The 20,896-nt window shown below is 46.5% G+C and overlaps 1 protein-coding gene across 6 annotated transcripts in view; it reads left to right on the top strand.

The window, feature by feature from the left end:
- Positions 1-20,896, top strand: part of LOC106580148 (cotranscriptional regulator ARB2A homolog) — a 200,619-nt gene that overhangs the window by 130,282 nt on the left and 49,441 nt on the right. For 4 of the 6 annotated variants that reach the window (XM_014160887.3, XM_014160885.3, XM_014160886.3 and 1 more), the window contains exon 10: positions 4,208-4,292. The exons of 1 other annotated variant lie outside the window; for it this stretch is intronic. In XM_014160887.3, the coding sequence (XP_014016362.1) occupies positions 4,208-4,292 (85 nt within the window). Of the gene's footprint in view, positions 1-4,207; positions 4,293-15,459; positions 15,532-20,896 lie in introns of all 6 variants that reach the window. One more of the 6 variants, XM_014160888.3, reaches the window with a different exon arrangement.

Below are 20,896 nucleotides of genomic sequence, written 5' to 3'. Positions count from 1 at the left end.
CCTCCCAGCAATTGTGTGTGTGTGTGTTGGTGTGTGTGTGCGTGTTAGAGCAGCACCCCTGGCGGCGTGGCGCTCCGCTCCTGTCGGACAGTGGTAATTCCCTCCCCCTGGGGGTCATGGGGTTAGGGATGAGGGGAAGGGAGAGAGGAGCAGAGAGAGGGATTTAGAGATCAGCGCGTGCTGGGACAGGCGACATAGAGCTAATGGGTCAGACGACGGGCAGATGACGTCACACAGCAGAGAGAGGTAGAGAGAGCGCTCGATAGAAGCCTTCAATTATAGTGTGCCCACAGAGGCGGAGAGAAAAGGGGGCAGGGAGGGAGGGAGGGAGGGAGGGAGGGAGGGAGGGAGGGAGGGAGGGAGGGAGGGAGGGAGGGAGGGAGGGAGGGAGGGAAAGCTCAAATAGAGAAAAACAAGAGGACATCTTTCTAGGAAGGACAGTTGGGAAGGGGAATGCAGGGAGAGGTAGGGAGATGTAGCGCTGGACAGAGATAGATGGGGAACAGAGAGAACAGGACAGAGAGAGAGGTGGATGGTGTCCCCCTGGCAGCCTGTCACAGCCCAAGGTGACTCCTGTCACTGTGGTGGCCACGTACGCACGCAAAGCACAGCCATGAATAAACTGTCGTAATCCACTGAGATTACACACACAGTAGTGGGAGCTGGCCCACAGGGAGGGAGGTAGAGCAAAAGAGAAAGGGAGGGTCACAGGCACTAAAGTGATGTCAGAGTAGGGGCGATTGGGGGGGCCTGAGACGTTTTGAAGTGTCCGTCTGCGTGATGGGTTACGGAGTCGGGAGGGGAAGGTGGTAGAATGGACGTGGCGGACAACGCGTGGTCATGTTGATCCAGGATCAGTTGTGTGTGTTTGTGCATGCGTTAAGGTGGGCGGGGAACCTACGGGCTTTGATATTGTCAGCTCTTCCTCCAGCCGTATTGTAGGCTACTGGTCTCAGCACTGTTAGCCATGTCTTAGATGCTGGAGCAGCAGTGTTAGGTAGACACACACACGTACGCATACACACACACACACACACACACACACACACACACACACAGCAGCAACACGTGTTTGTCCTGGTAAAGCGGCCTAGTCAGTAAGCGAGATGGGAGGCAGGTTTTACTGCAGGCTGTGGCCCAGAGCAGGTGGCTTATTATAGGCCTGATAGGGAGGCTGAGGAGTGTCGCACAGGTAGGATCTATTTTCGCCGGGACACCTGTCTGCCGTTTACTCTCTCAAAGCATTATAGTGCACCATTACGAGCGCTGTTAGCATCCCGCTAAGCCCCAGCCGCCACCGGCTTCCGCCGCACGGCCCCAAAGGGATTGTGGGACTCTGGGACTCGGGATCCAGATGTTTCAGATGAATAATGAAGACGGGACTGAATGAGTTCATTTGTAAAACGCTGCAGCGTGCGTGTGCGCGCGCGCGTGTGGGCGCGCGTGCCAGCTTCTTCCCTGTTCCGTTCCTTTTAAAATGCAAACACACACAGTACAGCCACACAGAGAGAGAAAGTTGAGCACGTTTCTCTCACACATTAACTTACAGGATGTAAATCAGTGTTGTTGTATCCCTGCGAGGTTCCATCTGCCACTGACTATATTACATGCTGCTTGCTCTGGATGTTGACTCTGGCTCGTATCGTCTTTCATTTGACACGTATTCCCCCTTTCAAACCCTACCTGGAGCGGGGCACAAACATACACCCGCGCGCACACACACACACACACACACACACACACACACCAGGGTGACCTGTTTATGTTCGTGGCGTCTCACTCAGTTCAGCGGTGCCATTGATCGGCGCCCCGGCTTGAAGCAATGAGAATAATCATGTCTGAGAGAGATTCCGATGTGCCTTCCTTTTGTCAACTTCCCATCCTCTAATCCCATGCAGCGGGTTAGCCTTTCTCTGACAGTTGCTCTCGCTGCTCCCTCAACGCTGGGGTTTGCCTTGGCAAACCTATTGAAACGCCGGCCCCTGCTCCTCCATTGGCGGGGAGCGGGAGGGCTGTCTTTGAAATGGCTCCCCTCGCTCACAGCGCAGCACAGCTGACGTCTTCTTCTTCCAGACGGAATGAATTAGGGAGATACAATGAGACACTTGATGTACCAGTCAGGGAGCCCTAGCTGCCTGCCTGCGTGCCTGCCTGCCTGCCTGCCTGCCTGCCTGCCTGCCTGCCTGCCTGCCTGCCTGCCTGCCTGCCTCCCTGCCTGCCTCCCTGCCTCCCTGCCTCCCTGCCTGCCTGCCTCCCTGCCTGCCTCCCTGCCCGCCTCCCTGCCTCCCTGCCTCCCTGCCTGCCTGCCTGCCTGCCTGCCTGCCTGCCTGCCTGCACTCCCTCCAAAGAGCACAACTAGGGCAAAGCTCGGCATCTAAAAATACAACAATGCACGCCTGTTTTCCAAGATGGCACACACACACACACACACACACACACAGCCCTTCTATCTTCCCCACACTGCTCACTCCTAGCACACTCGATTGACAGGATGAAGGGAAGGAGAAGAACTCCAATGCTGTGACATGGAGGATTTGCTAACATTCCCTTGTTTAGTTGTGTTTGTTTGATAGGTTGGAACGTGGATGTGTGCTGACACTTATAGCTACATCCTTTTCTCTCCATACTTCCTCATCAGGTACATTTGTGTATTTGTTAATAATTCTCCCGCAGACATGAATAAGGTGGATTGATTCGGACTACTTGTGCGTTACGGAAGTTCCTCGAACTGACAGACCCTCCATTGAATTTACATTGAGTTGTTCAAAATAACTCTCTCACACATGATTTTACCTCCATACCTCACAGCACCACAAATGAGATCATCGTGTGTGTGTGTGTGTGTGTGTGTGTGTGTGTGTGTGTGTGTGTGTGTGTGTGTGTGTGTGTGTGTGTGTGTGTGTGTGTGTGTGTGTGTGTGTGTGTGTGTGTGTGTGTGTGTGTGTGTGTGTGAATCCTCTCCTAAAGTCGCTGAAGTTGTTGTCATAGAGAAAAAGCTGAAAATAGAGTGTTGTAGGCTGCAGCTGCAGAAGATGCGTACGGTAGTATATCAATCTGAAAGGGGCCTGCCCCGGATGTGTCGAAGACAACGGAGAGAAAACGAAGGGCCGACCGAGTGGGGTGGCCTCTTCACCACATTCGTCTCAATCTTGCAGAAGTACGCATGCACACACGGTCTCTTTCTTTCTCACTCTGTCTCTCACACACATACTCACTGTCTCTCTCTCTCTCGCTCTCTTTCTCGCTCTTACACCCCCGGGAGTGTCCAGATGACGCAGGTGGGTGACCCCTGGGTGGGGGGTGGCTTGTGACAGGCCAGCGGAGGTGTGATGTGACCCGGGGTTCTATCATGCCTCCAGACAGGGTAGGGATGTGTGGGGGTGCTGGCCTCCCAGCCAGCCCCTCTGTCAGGCAGAATCAGGGCCTTGGGAGAGTGGGGTCGCTGGGGTTGGGTGAGGAGGGTAGGGGTGGCCATAGACGGGATTCAAGGATGAGGTGGGGGCGAGCTGCAGAGCTCTGTAGGTGAGACCCCCCCCCCCACCCACCCCACCAAACACACAAACACACACTCCCTCACACATAGCACTGTAACGGCTGTCAGGAGGGTTGGGGCGAAAGTAAACAAGTGTAGATAAGCAGTGATTCAGAAAGAGGCCAGCTGCACACAGCCTAATCTCTTTTACATTTCTGTTTCTTCTGTTTAACTTTTATCTTATCTCAGGAACGTCTTCTCCATGCATTCCTGCTCTTCATCCCCCCCCCCTCTCTGCCTCCCTCCTCCAAGCCCACGACAGCGTCCCATCAAACCCTACATACCACACTGCACCATCAACAGACCGGACAAAAGCCACACACGGATTCATCAAACACACATGCACGCACCACACACACACAGACACACATACACACTTTTTTTGAAGTGGTATGTCAAGCACATTGTGGTGTAGGCTTGATATGTACTGTACTGTAAAAAGCAGCATTTCACCTGAGGAAAGGTCAAGACAGGGTAAGACTCCAAGTGTAAGACTGTGGACTGGCGGCTGAGGGGAGGGGGGGTTGTGGGTGGGCTTGAGGGGTTATGGGTCACCAGGCTGCGTAGACACCCCCCCCCCCCCCAACACACCACCACAAACAATATAAAATCTGTCTGAGCAATGTGTCACAGGGCGTTTAATTGCTTGTTCCTGTCTCCCCCCCTCCCCCACAGCATTGCCGTAACTGGGTGTCAAGCCCCGAGCCCCTGGACACACCGGTGGAGCCCATGCTATCAGACTGTCCTCGCGTCTCTGCAGGTAGCGTGTGTGACTGTGGATTCAACACTCCTTACACCTTTCATCTCTCTCTCGCTCTCATTTTCTCTCTCTCGCTTTAATCTTTTCATGTGGTGTTTTGCTCCATTTCTCTCTGGCCTCTCTGTGGATGGTTTGTAGTGATGATGTCACAGCCAGAGAATTTGCCCTTAATTCAGGATTAGGCCTGTAATCCGTAATCCCGAAACACGATGATAAAGATGGACCATGCTGATGGGGCCTCGACAACTGCCCTTACTTTAAATGGAACGTTTGAGTGAGTGAGTGAGTGTGAGTGTGCATGTACATTCATGTCACTCGACGACTACCCTAACGGTGGTCATGTGGGCTTATTGTGACTACCCTCTCCTCGCTTGTCTGATGGCGTCATGATCGATGTATAGGTCGACATACATGGTTTTCCATGGAGCCATGCCTCCCGTCGTTATCTGATCTGCCGGGGTCAAAACATCATGGTTACACACGGTGGAGAGGACAGTGGGTGGCCTGTGAATAAACTGGTGACTCGTCTCCAAGAAATGTCTGCTCTATGTTAACACCACGCATCACTAGCTAAGTTACCATGTAATATATTAACAGTCTATATGTCGATCAGGTTGTTTATACTCATTTATACCACGGGTGGGTCTAATCCTGAATGCTAATTTGGTTCAAACTGCATTCCATCCGGTGTCTATCCCACGAGTTACCACCGGCTATATACATTATAATGCTATGTACTCCTACAAAGCCACTGTTACTTACTCAGAGGACTTAAATAGGCACTGTTCAAAAGTGTTTTCCTCTTTGGTAAGTCACAAACCCTGAACGTGCCTATGCTACTGCATAAACTTTACACCGTCAGGTTCTGCTGCTATATGGGGCAGTTATCAGGCTCGTCTTATCCCAGGCACATTTGATTGACCATTGGTCTTAATGACTTTTACATCGGCGATAGTGAGAGAAAGTGGACGATAAGTCGTGTCCAGCTCAGCAAGTCTTTGGAGTCTGGACTCTGGTCTCATGTCAAAGGTTGATTTGGTTGTCTTTGTGTCCTTGGCGGCACCGCCACTGCGCCGCCACTCACGAGAGAGCGGCCAGAGGTGACAAAGGTTGAGGGAAGGATGACAAAAGTACCATGACCCAGAATTTCTGCGGAGAACGCTTCTCAATTCATCCCTCTGTCCCTCCCTCCCTCCCTCCCATCCGTGTCTGTCCTTGTACGTCGGAGACGCGCACACACTCCCACCACACCAAGAGCTAACTGCACTAGTCTGAAGTCAGGCGAGCTTTAGGCTACTGGACGGCTATGGAAAATGGCGCCTGATCAGACAGACACTCAGACGTCTGAAGGCAAACCAAAGCATGCCATTGGCTGTCCGTCAGATGTGGGGTTTGAGTGGCAGTCGGCAGTGAGGATGGAGTCAGTGGCGGCACTGAAGGACGAGTTTCCCATTCTTTCCCTCCCTCCCTCCCTCCGACCAGCTATCTCACTCCCTCTCTCCCTGTGCGGTAGTGGTTATAGCGTAGGGGTTATCCATGCTGGTTGGTGTTTGGCAGATGGACATGGTGACGTGGAGACAGGCCTGTCTGGCTATTGCTGCTAATCATCTGTGAAAACAACACTGGTACCAGCATGGCAATGCCCCACTTATGGGCTGGAGGGAGGGAAGGAGGGATGGAGGGGTAGTTTTGTAACGTGGGGGGGGGGGGGGGGGGTCCGCTAACATCTCTGTTTATTGTTTTTAACGTGATAAAACCTGGACCGTTTCCCTGCTCGCCTGGCTAGCTTTTCTCCCACCCCTCTCTTTTTCATTTTCATTCCCTCTTTCAAAGGAATCTTCCCCTAGAAGGTCACTGCTCCGGCGCTGGCAGCGGCCTGAGAGATTGGCAGAATTTTATCAGTTAGGAGCACGCTGAACACTGCCTAAATATGCAGATAAAGTGGAACAAATCTCCTGCTGGAAAGCCTCCCTGTGTGCTGTGCTGGGGGGGGACAGGATTTGGAGGATGGCCGGGGTTGGGGAGGGGGGGCTGGGGCTGGGGCCTTCCCAGGGTCTGACACACCAAGGCTGGGCTGCAGTCACAGTGCAGATAGCCAGGAGAGAGAGAAAGAATGGCAGGGATGGGCAGGCCCACTCGAGAGTCGGGCTTAGAGGCACACAACAGTGACAATCGCAAGGTGACTTGTGTGGCTTGTGTGGCTCTAGGAGAAATGTGTGTAGCTGCTGCCTGGCCATACACTCCCCTGCGTATTTATTTGGACAGTGAAGCTAAAACTTTTATATACTCGAGCGTTTTGGATTTGAGATCAAATGTTTCATATGAGGAGACAGTACATTCATACATACATTAACCATTTAGAGATGAAAGCACTTTGTGTAGCTCGTCCCCCCATTTGGAGGTGTCATAAGTATTTGGACAAATTCACTCGTGTATTAAAGTAGTAAAAAGTTTATGCCTCTAACTTTCTCACTGTTTAGATAGGGGAGTGTACGTCTGGTTCTGCCTGTGTGAGTGGGTCGATAGAATTGTAAACACAGCAGTCCGACCAATTCCACCAGGTCTGCTATAGGGCAATTCCACGCCAGTGGGAGAGTAAAATATTGTTGGTATCTCAGATAGTACTGGTAATTCTCACATACAAACTTGTTTGAAAAGCTTTTTTAGACCTTATGTTCCATGTTGAACAAATGAATTTGTCAATTTGTATTTCAGAATCTAGACATACTACATATGTTCGAGCACACTATAAGGACTATAATGACACCAAGATGTCTGTATCATGTACGATTCATGGATCATAGGGTCTTATATACAATTAAAGTCGGAAGTTTACATACACCTTAGCCTAATACATTTAAACTCAGTTTTTCACAATTCCTGACATTTTAATCCTAGTAAAAATTAGTTAGGATCACCACTTTATTTTAAGAAAGTGAAATGTCAGAATAATAGTAGAGAGAATGATTTATTTCAGCTTTTATTTCTTCCATCACATTCCCAGTGGGCCAGAAGTTTACATACACTCAATTAGTATTTGGTAGCACTGCCTTTAAATTGTTTAACTTGGGTCAAATGTTTCGGGTAGCCTTCCACAAGCTTCCCACAATAACTTGGGTGAATTTTGGCCCATTCCTCCTGACAGAGCTGGTGTAACTGAGTCAGGTTTGTAGGCCTCCTTGCTCGCACACGCTTTTTCAGTTCTGCCCACACATTTTCTATAGGATTAAGGTCAGGGCTTTGTGATGGCCACTCTAATACCTTGACTTTGTTGTCCTTAAGCCATTTTGCCACAACTTTGGAATTATGCTTGTGGTCATTGTCCATTTGGAAGACCCATTTGCAACCAAGCTTTAACTTCCTGACTGATGTCTTGAGATGTTGTTTCAATATATCCACATAATTTTCCATCCTCATGATACCATCTATTTTGTGAAGTGCACCAGTCCCTCCTGCAGCAAAGCACCCCCACAACATGATGCTGCCACCCCCGTGCTTCACGGTTGGGATGGTGTTCTTCGGCTTGCAAGCTTCCCCCTTTTTCCTCCAAACATAACGATGGTCATTATGGCCAAACAGTTCTATTTTTGTTTCATCAGACCAGAGGACATTTCTCCAAAAAGTACAATCTTTGTCTCCATGTGCAGTTGCAAACCGTAGTCTGGCTTTTTTTATGGCAGTTTTGGAGCAGTGGCTTCTTCCTTGCTGAGCGGCCTGTCAGGTTATGTCGATATTAGACTCGTTTTACTGTGGATATAGATACTTTTGTACCTGTTTCCTCCAGCATCTTCACAAGATCCTTTGCTGTTGTTCTGGGATTGATTTGCACTTTTCACACCAAAGTACGTTCATCTCTAGGAGAACGAACGCATCTCCTTCCTGAGCGGTATGACGGCTGCGTGGTCCCATGGTGTTTATACTTGCGTACTATTCTAGGTCTCAAATGGCCACTTTCATCATGATTTTCTCAAAAACGGTTTGAGATACAATTATAAAAAAACAACACGCTTCCTCCCAATGGAATTCCTATGTCAGAATTGCCAGAAAAATCTGAGATACCAAAAATATTTTTCCTCTCCTGCTGGCGTGGAATCACCCTACAGGCCTACTATCCATTCTACCTCCCTCTCTCTCCTACAGAGGTTGGGAGAGTGGAAACGATCAGTGTGCTCTCCCTCCTCTCTATTATGTACCTACTCCTTAGCGATTACTCATTGTTGAACCTGATTATGAATTACAAAGGCCCAGCGTAAACACTGATTAATGGCTAACAAAAGTACGTTAATGTGTACCTGAACTTTAATTACGTGTCCTGGTCCGTTACAAGGTTCTGAACACAGGCCCGTAATTAACCCTCATTGTGTTCATCAAGAAGAAGATGCTCCTTTTTGACGTACTGAAGGAGTTGTATATCTTTCTTTTTAAAAGCAGTTTTTTTATTTGATGTTTTGTTTTTCAATTAAGTAGCGAGACTGTATGCATTGATTGCTAGAACCAAGAGTGTAAAATAGAGAAATGAGAGCGAAGTCTGGTCCGTTTTACCTGAACTCAAGCTTTCCTAAAAGCCAGTCTGTGTAAAGAAACGGATGACGTGCATTGTGGGTCAGCTGTGTGTGTGTGTGTGTGTGTGTGTGTGTGTGTGTGTGTGTGTGTGTGTGTGTGTGTGTGTGTGTGTGTGTGTGTGTGTGTGTGTGTGTGTGTGTGTGTGTGTGTGTGTGTGTGTGTGTGTGTGTGTGTGTGTGTGTGTGTGCGTGGGTTGCGGTGGCCATGTTGCATGCTGGTTAGGTTGAACTGCAGTGTAAACCCTCGCCCTGATCCGGCATGTACTGCTGATCGTGAAACACCTCTTCTTGTCACCACCTCTACACTCCACCTACAGGTCCACGTCCGTCCGTCTGATGGATGTTTGTCTGCTGAGTTAAAACTGTCAGAGGAAACGCAGCCCGCCTCACCTCCTCTGTTTTCTCAGCTTGACTTTCTTTTTTTTTTTTTAGGGAGGGGGGGAATGTCTGCTGGCTTGTCGAAAGATCAAATGGAGAGAGGAAGGGCGTCTTTCTAGCTTGTTTGACTTTGCGGACGTTAGCGTAGCCTAGCGCTAGCGTCGCAGGAAATAGCTAGGGTAAACGTTGGTGAACCCGAGGTGAACTCTAACCCTGATCCTGATCCCGTCACGGGGCTCATCGCCGGGGCTAGCTATCGTCTGGATTTTACAGGTGCCAAGCTCTTTCAGCTGACACGCTTGTGGAAAACGCTGACCTGGCAGTGTCCTCCTCTCTGAGACCAGCATAAAAATTGATGTTTTTTTTAGATACGACTACAGACAGAGGTGACTGTGTCGGAGGAATATTATGGTGTTTGAGGAAGCTACTTTTTATTTGTGGAATGGTAGATACTGTCTATTGGTGGATTATTACAATAGATTGAAAAATATAGTGCAGTAGCTGGCAGCTGAGTATATAAGGGATTCTTAGGCATGAATGAGATGCTATGTCTATGTTCAGGGGAGACACTGGCTGCTGTAATCAGCATCTCCTCCCAGGCCTAACCAGCCTTTTATCTCTCCACATTCTGCACAGCCTTTCATGTTCCTCTTCCTCTGTACTAACACACGCCACCACTACACATATTGACACAAATCATTGTGCTGCTTGTGTCATGTATTGAATTTTTCTTACTCTCATGTCTAGGCTCAAATACTCCACCCTCCCACTTGCTCCCATGGTGGAGGGAATAAAAGTTTCATATAGTTTCATGTAGACACTTGTAATTTTGCAGGGGGGGGTTCCTTTGCTCTCTCCATTTCTCTCATTGTCATTTAGCAGACACTCCTATCCAGAGCGACTTACAGGAGCAAGGCTACCTCTCTCTCTCTCTCTCTCTCTCTCTCTCTCTCAGGATCAGAAGACATGGCCTTCATTTGTTATTCCTCTTTAAAATGGAGATGGGGCCTTAACGTGTTTGATCTGTGTGCTCCGGCGCAGACTGGCGGGCCCTGACCCACTTGGCAGCCTTATGTAATGAACCCCAAGTACACCATGCAGACAGGATCAGAGCGCTGGAGAGAGAGGAAAATAGTTCTATTCCTTCCCCCCTTTTGCTCTGTCTCTGAGTTTGTTGTGCCTCTGACGGGGTCATATTTATGGCGCCGAGTGAAAATTAGAGAGGCTGGTGTGGAGGGGAAGAGCTTCGGTAAGACAGTTGGAGCTGTACAGGAGATCTTACTTAGTCGTTGTCTTTGTTTCCCTTTTTTCAAGTTTCATTTGTCACATGCACAAGTACAGTGAAGTGCTTAACTTGCAAGCCCTTCCCAACAATGCGGTTTTCAATCCTTTTTGTACTGTATGGATTCTTTTGACGCCTGTTTTGGAGACATTGTGAGGGGGTGCAGGTTAAAGCGTCATCGTGGCATGACGCAGAGAGAAATAGAAAAACCTACATTTCCATACCGCCAGAAAATGAAAACTACACAACTCAAAGGTCTTGCGATTCCGCTGCATTTTGCGGTTCAATTGCATATTAACTCCTTTGACCCTGAATGAATAGGCTGACACAGGGTTGTAGGCCCCTGAACGTAAAGTTAGGGTGACAATATCAAAAAAAGAACCGCCTTGATACCGAAGGGAACATGGAGAGGAAGCTAATTCTTTAGGAGGGACCTATGCCAGACAGATTAAGTGCACTGTCATACCCTCCACACCTGTCTGGTAGACAATTGCTTGTGATTGTTTTGAAATGTCAGGTCAGTGGCCACGCTCTGGTAGACACCCCATTCCTCATCTCTCTCTCCTGCCCTGTTTCTCTACCTCAAAAGACGAGACTGGCTTCTCTGCCAACGGAGCAGGGACGATAGACGGGAGGTTGCTTTCTACCAAAGACCGGGTCACTTTGATCACTTTGAAAGGACTGTGTGTGTCTGTCGAATTTGATCTTGGTGTTCTCTGTCTCTGACGTGTGTCTGAAGTCAGATCAGAGGTAGAACATGTTGGACACCAAGTGCTACCAGTCGATAGACATGATTCTACCATGGCCTTGGAGAGGTCTGTCGGTTTCCTCAGTGAGAGGAATACAGCATCAATAGTAGTTTAATGGTAACATTCCAAGCTCATTGTTGCATCCCAAAATCAATAGGTTGACTGTATGTCTATATCGACTGTATGCACAGTATGTGGTTCTAAGTGTGTATAGCATGGCAGAGAATGACAGCTCAACTGTGTGATTCCGTTGAGAGTAGCATGGCTGGGAGTATTGGGTGGAATACTTGAGGAGACCAGTCTAGTCTACTGGTCCCAGTAGTGGTCTCTCGTGGCTCTGTCGAATTGATAATAAGCTGGTCAGGCTGACTTGGTAAAAGAGTGAAAACGTTGCAGCCCCCCCCAGGTGTCGCGTTGAAAACCGCCTCACCCAGCCTTTATGTCGTCTTTTGTGTTCCTGTTGCTCTCATCTTATCTCCGAGCCCTTTCTCTTATAACATCCCTTGCCTGTATCTCGCTCCGGCATTTTTTTTTATTTATTAGAAGTGTTATGGCAACTGGTTGCTAAGCAACACAGAAGGTCAGGTAAAGTTTTTATTTTTTTTTCTCCAAGAGTAGCAGAGCTCATCTATCTATTGGTTTGTGAATGTTGGAGGGTGATGCATTTAAATGCAACTTTTACGCAATATGTGTGTTAGCGTTACCCGTCAACTCTACCTGCGTTCCGCTCTTACTCACCTTTTTGGGTGTATTGTGGTCCTGTGTGGCTCAGTTGGTAGAGCATGACGCTTGCAATGCCAGGGGTTTTGTGGCTTTGATGCCCACAGGGGACACCCATGGCATATACAACATGGCATGCATAAAATAGTATTATTGTTATTATATTAGTGTGAATATTGGTTAGGAAGTATGGTGAGTATTGGGTGAATCCACGTATGAAGCCTTTTGAAACCTTTCTTTTCTCTAGATATTCTAACCAGGTTGGACAGATATTGCTATTTTCTCCATACTAATAGTCGTTTTGTTGAAAACATATTACATTTGACTTTCATACTTTTGTCATTTACTGAATAAAGATCTTGAAAGATAACTAGGTGATAGCAGACACAAACCAAGTTCTCCCAAGATGCGATCTCCTATCACATCCGTTTCATATGTCGTCATTAGAGGTTGATCATAGTCCTGCATAGATCTGACATTGTTGGTCTATTTCTATGATATTTATGCATGTGTGAGTGTAGCCTGTGTGTGCATGAACTGGGTAGTGATGAGATATTTAGAGCTGGCGGAAGCAGTAACAGAGTAATGATGGCTTCATATGAATGCTAAGCAGACGTAACATGTTACAGAAGCCCAGTGTATGGTATTGGCTCCCTGTTTCACCCTTGCACTAGGTAAACTGTACCCAGGAGCGCTTTCCTTCTTTTCCGCCGCTTCCCTCCTCACACACTCCGCCCGTCATCTCAAGGGGAGAAAAAGGAAAAGAGCCTGGCTGTGCATAAATCAAGGTTCAACAAGGTTCAATGAAACACTTATACAATTTGCTGCAATATAGTGGATTTTATAATCTCATTATCATCTTAGTGCCAGATTTGCCCATGAGGGCTGTGCCGTACTCGCTGTTATTAGCTTCTGAGATTTGTCCATTTGTCCTTCTGCTACCCAGTCCCTCAGCCAATCACAGTGCTTCAATCTCCAAGGCAACCCCCTCCTTTTTATTTGTTCGTCATTTCCCCTCCATACCTCCTGCTGCTTTATTTACGGGTATTTGGACGTGGGGGCTTTGCTACAGGCGAGCAGAATGCAATCCACTCTCTTACACGGAGTCTACGCTGCTTTCGTCTTGCCAAAGCTATAGGTGTTGTCGGTGTGGATGTGTTTCTTCCCGCTGTCTTCTCGAATGTTCTCCAAGGGTATTTCACTGTGTGAAAACAGCACGGTATTCAGTAAGGCATGTGTCCGGGTGTAAGTTGTCCCCTGGTTGAACTCTAGGTCTCCCCCCTAGTTGAGCCCACCATGCAGGTCAGAAGGGTGAGCACAGCACACGTACAGTATGCACCATGGCCAGATTCCCTCTGCCTATAGTGGGCTGCCAGGTCAAGCCTCTTAACTCACCATGTGGATGTCCTTCTCTCTCATCTGTAATTGTATAACGGTATATGCCATTTAGCAGGCGCTCTTATCCAAAGCTACTTAGTCATGCGTGCATACATCTCACGTCAACGCCCAGTCTAGGCGCTTACAGGCCAAGAGGAGATTAGTGCCCTGCGACATGGATCTTATTGGCCCGTAGCACATCCCGTAGAGTAGATGGGCTTTAGCCTCACGCCTTTAACCTAGAGGTGTCGCACAACTTGAATTGCGCGTGTGATTAGAGGGGGGGGGGGGTCGATGGAATGTTGTGTTATGGTGTTATCTAATCTGTCTTAACCACCTTGTCTCTTCGTTTGGTGGCCGTGGTGTAGTTGTTGATGTACCGACTGAAACGAACGACTCCACATCTACGCTAGTCGAGATACGCTGCTGGTCACTCACAACAAGTGAATGGGTGTGAGCTTAGACAGCGGGAGGGAAGATGCGTGGTCATGAGGTCCCATGAGGTCCTCAGTCCCCCTCACGTTAAAGGGGGTTAACAGACGAACGTGTGAGCGGTGTGTGAACACGTGTGTTGGCCGGCAGAGGGTTAATCTGTGGAAGGCGGGCAAGCCGATTGTTTACACGACCAACCATGTGATCAGCGCCAGCTCCCACTAATGCCTTCAGACATTGATGCCGTCCCTTTACCGGTAGCATCAGCGTCTCCTCACATCACTGTAAATGGGGGAGGAGGATGAACCAGGGGGCTGTGAGGGTTTCTAGCAAGATATCTGCCCCTGTGTTGGGTGTTGCTGGATATAGTCCAGTTAGCTATCGTTAGCCCTGTTTAGCCTTGGTTAGCCCCATTCTCTGTGAGTGACTGGTTCTTTGTGGGGGGGGGGGGGGTCTGATGGTTTTATCATTCCATCAGAACACACGTTTAGCATCTCTTTCCCTTTCCTGTCAGGGTCTCTGCCATGGTAAACAGCAGCACTGTCCCCATGGACTCCCTCTCCACAGGCCTCTCTTTCACAGGAGAAACACCTTGGTTTGTTTATATTATCCTCAATTCCTTTTTTCTTTCGTTGCCTTGTTCCCCTTCTCTGTCATTTTGTTTCATGACGCGCAGGTTATACGTTTGTTCACGAAGCCAATTCATTAGGTTTAGCTGCTAATGGGCCCCTTTAGTGTGACAGGGTTTGATAAGGCTGGGGGAGATGAGAGGAGAGGCTGTTTGCACAGAGGCCTGGCTAGACTAGAAAGACTGTCTGCTGGAGGCTGGATAATTACAGTGAAAGCAGAGCAGAGACGCACCAGTACAAAACACCCAGAGATCACTAATCAATGCATTAAAGACTGTGTTGTGTCAGCGTTTTGTTTGCGTTATGTTATTTTTGCTGATAGCATTTACCTTTTCCTGTTTAGTTAAAACACATATTTTGATATGTTGTGGCATTCTTCCCCCGTTCTCCTTTGTTTTCTTTTTCTACAATTAGGTTATAATGAAATGCACATTTAATGTGATTGTGAGGAAATAAAAAGAGAACAAACACAACAAGCTCTGAGAATATATTAGGAATGTACATAATTGCAGAGAGATGATTAGGGAAAAAAGCCTCCTTGAAGGTCCTTGAGTCGTAATCAGCCTCAAATTACAATATTTTTGTCTGAATTTTTCTTACTTATTTCTATAAATATGTAAACAGTGTTGACAGAGATTTGTGCGGCAGAGTTGTGTGAGTGTGCAGCGGTGACCTTGGACCATCCAGCGTACACTTCTGTGACAGATATAAATGTTATTAAGACGTATCTCCAGCAAGGGGGGGTGGCAAACAGCCCGTTATACCAGCGTGCTCGAGTATTAGGGAAATATTGCAATTAGAGGAGGATTTCCTCCAGCTAAAGCACCAAAGAGTAGCCTGGGTAATAAGCGCAGGGCTTGTTTGTGGCCTGGAAAGGTGTAATTCTAAACTGCTTTGAGAGTGCTGTGCTCATTGTGCCTGGGAGTAATGAGATAGGCTGCACTGATCCCTCTGTGATGCTATTACTTCTAATCTGCGCCCTCTCTTCCTCTCCTCCACCACTTTCTTCCCTCGCTCTCTCTGCACGGCCCTCGGCAGTCATCTGGCCTCCACATGGGCATCCCTGGTATTACCCCACATACTGAGGAATCAGGACAGGTACCACACCAGGTACCCCTCCCCCCATCACCCACCCACAGACCGTCATTAACACCAATGTCCTGACCCTCACCCCTAGACCGTCATTAACACCAATGTCCTGGACCCTCACCCCTAGATCGTAATTAACACCAATGTCCTGGACCCTCACCCCAGATCTTTATTAAAACCGATGTCCTGGACTCTTACCCATAGATCATCATTAACACCAATGTCCTGGACCCTCACCCCAGATCTTTATTAAAACCGATGTCCTGGACTCTTACCCATAGATCATCATTAACACCAATGTCCTGGACCCTCACCCCTGATCGTAATTAACACCATTAACACCAATGTCCTGGAACATCACTGCAGATCTTTATTAAAACCGATGTCCTGGACTCTTACCCATAGATCATCATTAACACCAATGTCCTGGAACCTCAACCCCACATCATCATTAAAACCATTAACACCAATGTTCTGGACCCTCAACACTCGATCATCATTAATACCATTAACACCAATGTTCTGGACCCTCAACACTCGATCATCATTAATACCATTAACACCAATGTCCTGGACCCTCAACCCTAGATCATCATTAATACCATTAACACCAATGTCCTGGACCCTCAACCCCAGGTCATCATTAATACCAATAACACAAAGGTCCTGGACCCTCAACCCTAGATCATCATTAATACCATTAACACCAATGTCCTGGACCCTCAACCCTAGATCATCATTAATACCATTAACACAAAGGTCCTGGACCCTCAACCCTAGATCATCATTAATACCATTAACACCAATGTCCTGGACCCTCAACCCTAGATCATCATTAATACCATTAACACCAATGTCCTGGACCCTCAACCCTAGATCATCATTAATACCATTAACACCAATGTCCTGGACCCTCAACCCTAGATCATCATTAATACCATTAACACCAATGTCCTGGATCCGCCTGCTTGTTTATTTTTAACTAATGATTTAATAAAGAAGCTTTAGGCTTATTACTGTCACTCTTACTCTCACACTTGTTACTGACGCAACACACCCAGACGTGCACACTCCCTCACACCTATGCTGCTGCTAAATGATTATTGATTAGATTCATGACTATCATTACGCTGCTGGTCATTGATTATTGATTGCCATTACCATTAGTATCTATCTATGTATCCTGCTACTGGTCACTATGACTCTTGTTTACAAGAGTCATAGTGACCCCCCCCCCCCCCCCCCCCCCCCCAAATTACTATTATGGATCTGTTTGAAGAATAAAAAAAAGTTCATGAGCAAAGCAGCCTAGTCATAATCATGTTAGGTAAGTTGATTGCTATTCCTCTTCCCAGTCTACTCTCTTCTGATGCTGGTTGAAACCACGACATACGATTGATTAGCTGTGAAACAAGGCTGAACCACCTATAGTAGGAAGATTCAACGACAGGCTATTTAACAGGCAAAACTTTCATTTAACTGTGTGTATAGTTGTGTATATACAACAAAATAAAAGCTTATTTTGCTCAATTTTTGTGCACAAATTTGCTTACCTTCCTGTTAGTGAGCATAAATCTCTAAAACTGGAAACACTTATCTCCCTCACTAGCTTTAAGCACCAGCTGTCAGAGCAGCTCACAGATCACTGCACCTGTACATAGCCCATCTATAAATAGCCCAAACAACTACCTCTTCCCCTACTGTATTTATTTATTTTGCTCCTTTGCACCCCAGTATTTCTACTTTCCACACTCATCTACTGTCAAATCTACCATTCCAGTGTTTTAATTGCTATATTGTATTTACTTCGCCACCATGGCCTATTTATTGCCTTTACCTCCCTTATCGCACCTCATTTGCTCACATTGTATATAGACTTATTTTTCTACTGTATTATTGACTGTATGTTTGTTTTACTCCATGTGTAACTCTGTGTTGTTATATGTGTTGAACTGCTTTGCTTTATCTTGGCCAGGTCGCAGTTGTAAATGAGAACTTGTTCTCAACTTGCCTACCTGGTTAAATAAAGGTGAAATAAAATAAAATAAAATCTCGTTTTCCAAGATAATCCATCCACCTGACAGGTGTGGCATATCAAGGAGCTGATTAAACAGCATGATCAATACAGAGGTGCACCTTGTGCTGGGGACAATAGAAGAACTCTCTGAAATGTGCAGTTTTGTCACTCAACACAATACCACAGATGTCTCAAGTTTTGAAGTAGGGTGCAATTGGCATGCTGACTGCAGGAATGTCCACTAGAGCTCTTGCCAGAGTATTTAATGTTAATTTCTCTAACATAAGCCACCTCCAATGTAGTTTTAGAGAATTTCGCAGTAGTCCAACCAGCCTCACAACCGCAGACCATGTGTAACCACGCCAGCCCAGGACTTCCACACCTGCGGGATTGTTGTCTGAGGAGGAGGGGTGGATTCTGAGGAGTATTTCTGTCTGTAATAAAACACTTTTGTGGGGAAAAACGTATTTCTGATTGGTTGGGCCTTGCTCCTCAGTGGGTGGGCCTGTGCCCTTCCAGGCCCACCCATGACTCTGCCCCTGACCAGTCATGTCAAATCAAAAATGAATTTATTTAAATTGACTGATTTCCTTCTATGATCTGTAAATCAGTAAAATCTTTGAAATTCTTGCATTTGCGTTTACATTTTTGTTCAGTATACAATGAGTGCACAAAACACTAAGAACACCTTCCTAATATTGACTTGCACCCTCTTCTGCCCTCAGAACAGCCTCACTTCGTCGGAGCATGGACTCTACAAGGTGTCAAGCATTCTACAGGGATGTTGGCCCATGTTGACTTCAATGCTTCCCACAGTTGTCAAGTTTGCTGGTGGACCATTCTTGATACACATGGGAAACTGTTGAGAGTGAAAAACCCAGCAGTGTTGCTGTTCTTGACACAAAACGGTGCACCTGGCACCTACTACCATACCCCGCTTTAAAGTACTTACATTCTGTGTGTTGCCCATTCACCCTCTGAATGGCACACATACACAATCCATGTCTCAATTGTCTGAAGTCTTAAGAGTCCTTCTTTAACCTATCTCCTCCCCTTCATCTACACTGATTGAAGTGGATCTAACAAGTGACATTAATAAGGGATCATAGCTTTCACCTGGATTTACCTGTTCATTCTATGTCATGAAAATAATGTTTTGTATACTCGGTGTATATTACCATTAGTATATTGCCATAAGTATTTATATATTGCTGATACCAGTCACTTTTCAGCCCTGTTTACATGTACAGTTGAAGTCGGAAGTTTACATACACTTAGGTTGGAGTCATTAAAACTTGTTTTTCAACCACTCCACAAATGTCTTGTTAACAAACTATAGTTTTGGCAATCTACTTTGTGCATGACACAAATACTTTTCCAACAATTGTTTACAGACAGATTATTTAACTTATAATTCACTGTATGACAATTCCAGTGGGTCAGAAGTTTACATACACTAAGTTGACTGTGCCTTTAAACAGCTTGGAAAATTCCTGAAAATGATGTCATGGCTTTAGAAGCTTCTGATAGGCTAATTGACATAATTTGAGTCAATTGGAGGTGTACCTGTGGATGTATTTCAAGGCCTACCTTCAAACTCAGTGCCTCTTTGCTTGACATCATGGGAAAATCAAAAGAAATCAGCCAAGACCTCAGAAAACAATTGTAGACCTCCACAAGTCTGGTTCATCCTTGGGAGCAATTTCCAAACACCTGAAGCTACCACGTTCATCTGTACAAACAATAGTACGCAAGTATGAACACCATGGGACCACACAGCCGTCATACCGCTCAGGAAGGAGACGTGTTCTGTCTCCTAGAGATGAAAGTACTTTGGTGCGAAAAGTGCAAATCAATCCCAGAACAACAGCGAAGGATCTTGTGAAGATGCTGGAGGAAACAGGTACAAAAGCATCTATATCCACAGTAAAACGAGTCCTATATCGACATAACCTGAAAGGCTGCTCTTCAAGGAAGAAGCCACTGCTCCAAAACCTCCATTAAAAAAGCCAGACTACGGTTTGCAACTGCACATGGGGACAAAGATTGTACTTTTTGGAGAAATGTCCTCAGGTCTGATGAAACAAAAATAGAACTGTTTGGCCATAATGACCATCGTTATGTATGGATGAAAAACGGGGAGGCTTGCAAGCCGAAGAACACCATCCCAACCGTGAAACACAGGGGGGGCAGCATCTTGTTGTGGGTTGCTTTGCTGCAGGAGGGACTGGTGCACTTCACAAAATAGATGGCATCATGAGGGAGGAATATTATGTGGATATATTGAAGCAACATCTCAAGACATCAGTCAGGAAGTTAAAACTTGGTCGCAAATGGGTCTTCCAAATGGACAATGACCCCCACGCATACTTCCAAAGTTGTGGCAAAATGGCTTAAGGACAACAAAGTCAAGGTATTGGAGTGGCCATCAAAAAGCCCTGACTTCAATCCTATAGAAAATGTGTGGGCAGAACTGAAAAGGTGTGTTTGAGCAAGGAGGCCTACAAACCTGACTCAGTTACACCAGCTCTGTCAGGAGGAATAGGCCAAAATTAATTGTGGGAAGCTTGTGGAAGTCTACCTGAAACGTTTGACCCAAGTTAACCAATTTAAAGGCAATGCTACCAAATACTAATTGAGTGTATGTTAACTTCTGACCCACTGGGAATGTGATGAAAGAAATAAAAGCTGAAATAAATCATTCTCTTCACTATTATTCTGACATTTCACAGTCTTAAAATAAAGTGGTGATCCTAACTGACCTAAGACAGGGAATTTTTACTAGGATTAAATGTCAGGAATTGTGAAAAACTGAGTTTAAATGTATTAGGCTAAGGTGTATGTAAACTTCCGACTTCAACTGTATATCCTACCACCAGTCATGTTTTACGTATAAACCCACCTCTACCACTCCAGTACTCCTGCACATTGAATAAGGTACTGGCACTGACCTGTATATACTTGCGTTTTCGGGTTTCTTCCAACTTTATCTTACTTCTTGTGGGTTTTATTCTATTTTCTATTATTATCGATATTATTATTAATATTACTATAACTACGTTGTTGGGAAAGATCTATCAAGTTAAGAATTTCACTGTACTGTTTGTATCCTGTGCACGTGGCGAATAAACGTTGAAACTTAAAACTTTTAATCTAAGTCCTAATGGCCATGGGATCTGCATAGTACTTACTAGAAGCAGAAGGAAGGTATGTGGGAAATCTCTTTTACCCCTTCTATCTGTCCAAGGTGTGCCCTTGTTTCTCCCAGGGGCCTTCTCTGTGTCACCTGTCATAGTGGGTTGTGTTGAGAAGTGAGAGTCCTGGTGTGCCTGTCTGTCCCAGCTGTGAGGAATGCTCCACTCCCACTGG

This window comes from Salmo salar, chromosome 20 (assembly GCF_965601325.2).
Source record: "Salmo salar chromosome 20, fSalSal1, whole genome shotgun sequence".
Taxonomy (NCBI): Eukaryota; Metazoa; Chordata; class Actinopteri; order Salmoniformes; family Salmonidae; genus Salmo; species Salmo salar.
This window is presented reverse-complemented; position numbering and strand designations above follow the sequence as displayed.